This window comes from Leptonychotes weddellii, unplaced genomic scaffold, assembly GCF_054177405.1.
Source record: "Leptonychotes weddellii isolate Sample4059 unplaced genomic scaffold, ASM5417740v2 HiC_scaffold_31752, whole genome shotgun sequence".
In the NCBI taxonomy this organism is placed as follows: domain Eukaryota; kingdom Metazoa; phylum Chordata; class Mammalia; order Carnivora; family Phocidae; genus Leptonychotes; species Leptonychotes weddellii.
Window position 1 is genome coordinate 1 of NW_027915051.1, and position 1,410 is coordinate 1,410.

Consider the following 1,410-nt stretch of genomic DNA (forward strand, 5'->3'; position numbering starts at 1 on the left):
CACCATGGCCACATTGCTGCCGTCGATGACAATGTGACGGAGGTCTGGCTGGCCGGGGACATTGGCAAGGCACAGGGTGAAAGGGTCCTGCAGGGCCTCCTGGAAACGCTGCGTGCCGGTCACCAAGTTGCCCCCGCGCGAGCCTCGTTTCCACGGAGACCCACGACCTCGTGCCGCGACCTGCTGCTTATCTCCCCTGTCTCCTCGGTCTCCACAGTGCCACGGGGGTTCGGGCGCAGGTGGAGGGCTAGGCACCCTTGGAGGTGAGGCTTTCCCGTTGTGTAGCCGCTGCAGGAGGGAGGCTCCCCGGGGCTGAGCTGCCCTCTGACAGGGGCCCTGGGCACCAGGAGGCTCGCCCTGGACACAGACCGACCTTCCTCTGTCCTGAAGCACCCCCTCCTTGCCCAGGGCCTTTCCTGTCAGGGGCCGTACCTGCCCTGCCATTCCTCCTCCTGACTGTGATCTGAAGGCCCCTTCTTTCTCCCAAGGCTCTTTCCCAGGCAGCTCCTTCCACCCCAAATCCATCTCCCTGGGACCACCCTGCTTCCCTCCCTCCAGCTCCATAACCTGTCTCTCTACCCTCAACTCTCGCCACCCCATAGGTCCAGGGTCCAGGGACTCCCTGCCTTCACTCGAGGGAGCTCTGACACCCTGGTACTGAGCACCCAGTGGGCCAGGGCTCCCCCCACCGCAGGGGGGCAGTGCCTGGGGCCCCTGCCCCCTGGCTGCCTCCTGCACCAGGCTCAACAGTTCCTCCTGGACAGCTAGGGGCAGCTGCAGCAGGGCCTCTCTGTGGGCATCCCCACAGGGCTGCAGCAGGGCCGAGAAGTCTCGCAGCACTCCAGCACACTGGGAGGTTCCAGGGGCTCGCCCTGGCCAAAAGTCCCAGCTCAGCCGCTCCACCAGCTCCTCCACTCTGCTCTGAGCCATGACGAAGGCCTCGGTCAGGCCACTGACCATCAGCGAACCGGGGGGCCCTGGCACAAGGTGGGCTGATGTGCTCCAGACCAGACAATCAAGGAAGAAGCCCTGGGCTCCCAGGAAGATGCAATGCAGTTTGGGTGGATAGTGGACTTCATCCTGCAGCTCTGGGCTGCAAAGACCCTTCAGGAACTCCTTGGCTCTGCTGGCATTCTCCTTGGGGCCCTCCAGCTGCAGCCAGATGTGAGGATTCTCAGGACAGTCCTTCGGGAGGACACTCATCCCCACGCTGAAGATGCGCTCCACGTACGGTTGCTGCTCCCGCACCTTGTCCTCAGCTTCCGCAGACACAGCAAAGCGGTCAGGGGACGGCGAGCCAGCCCCCCACGTAGGCATGGCTGCTTGGCCACCCAGCCCTGGAAGGAGGGAAGGCAGCTCAGAGCCTCCTCGTCCCCTCAACCCAAATTTTGGTCTCCCAGCCGACACCAG

General features: G+C 64.3%; 1 protein-coding gene across 1 annotated transcript; it reads right to left on the minus strand.

Annotated features, from left to right (window-relative positions):
- Positions 1–3: 3 nt before the first annotated feature.
- KHNYN (KH and NYN domain containing) lies at positions 4–1,404 on the minus strand (the record flags this gene model as incomplete). Its single annotated transcript, XM_081810663.1, has 1 exon — positions 4–1,404. A coding segment is annotated over exon 1 (1,314 nt), but the record flags the coding sequence as incomplete, so codon positions are not given.
- Between the last annotated feature and the right edge of the window lie 6 nt (positions 1,405–1,410).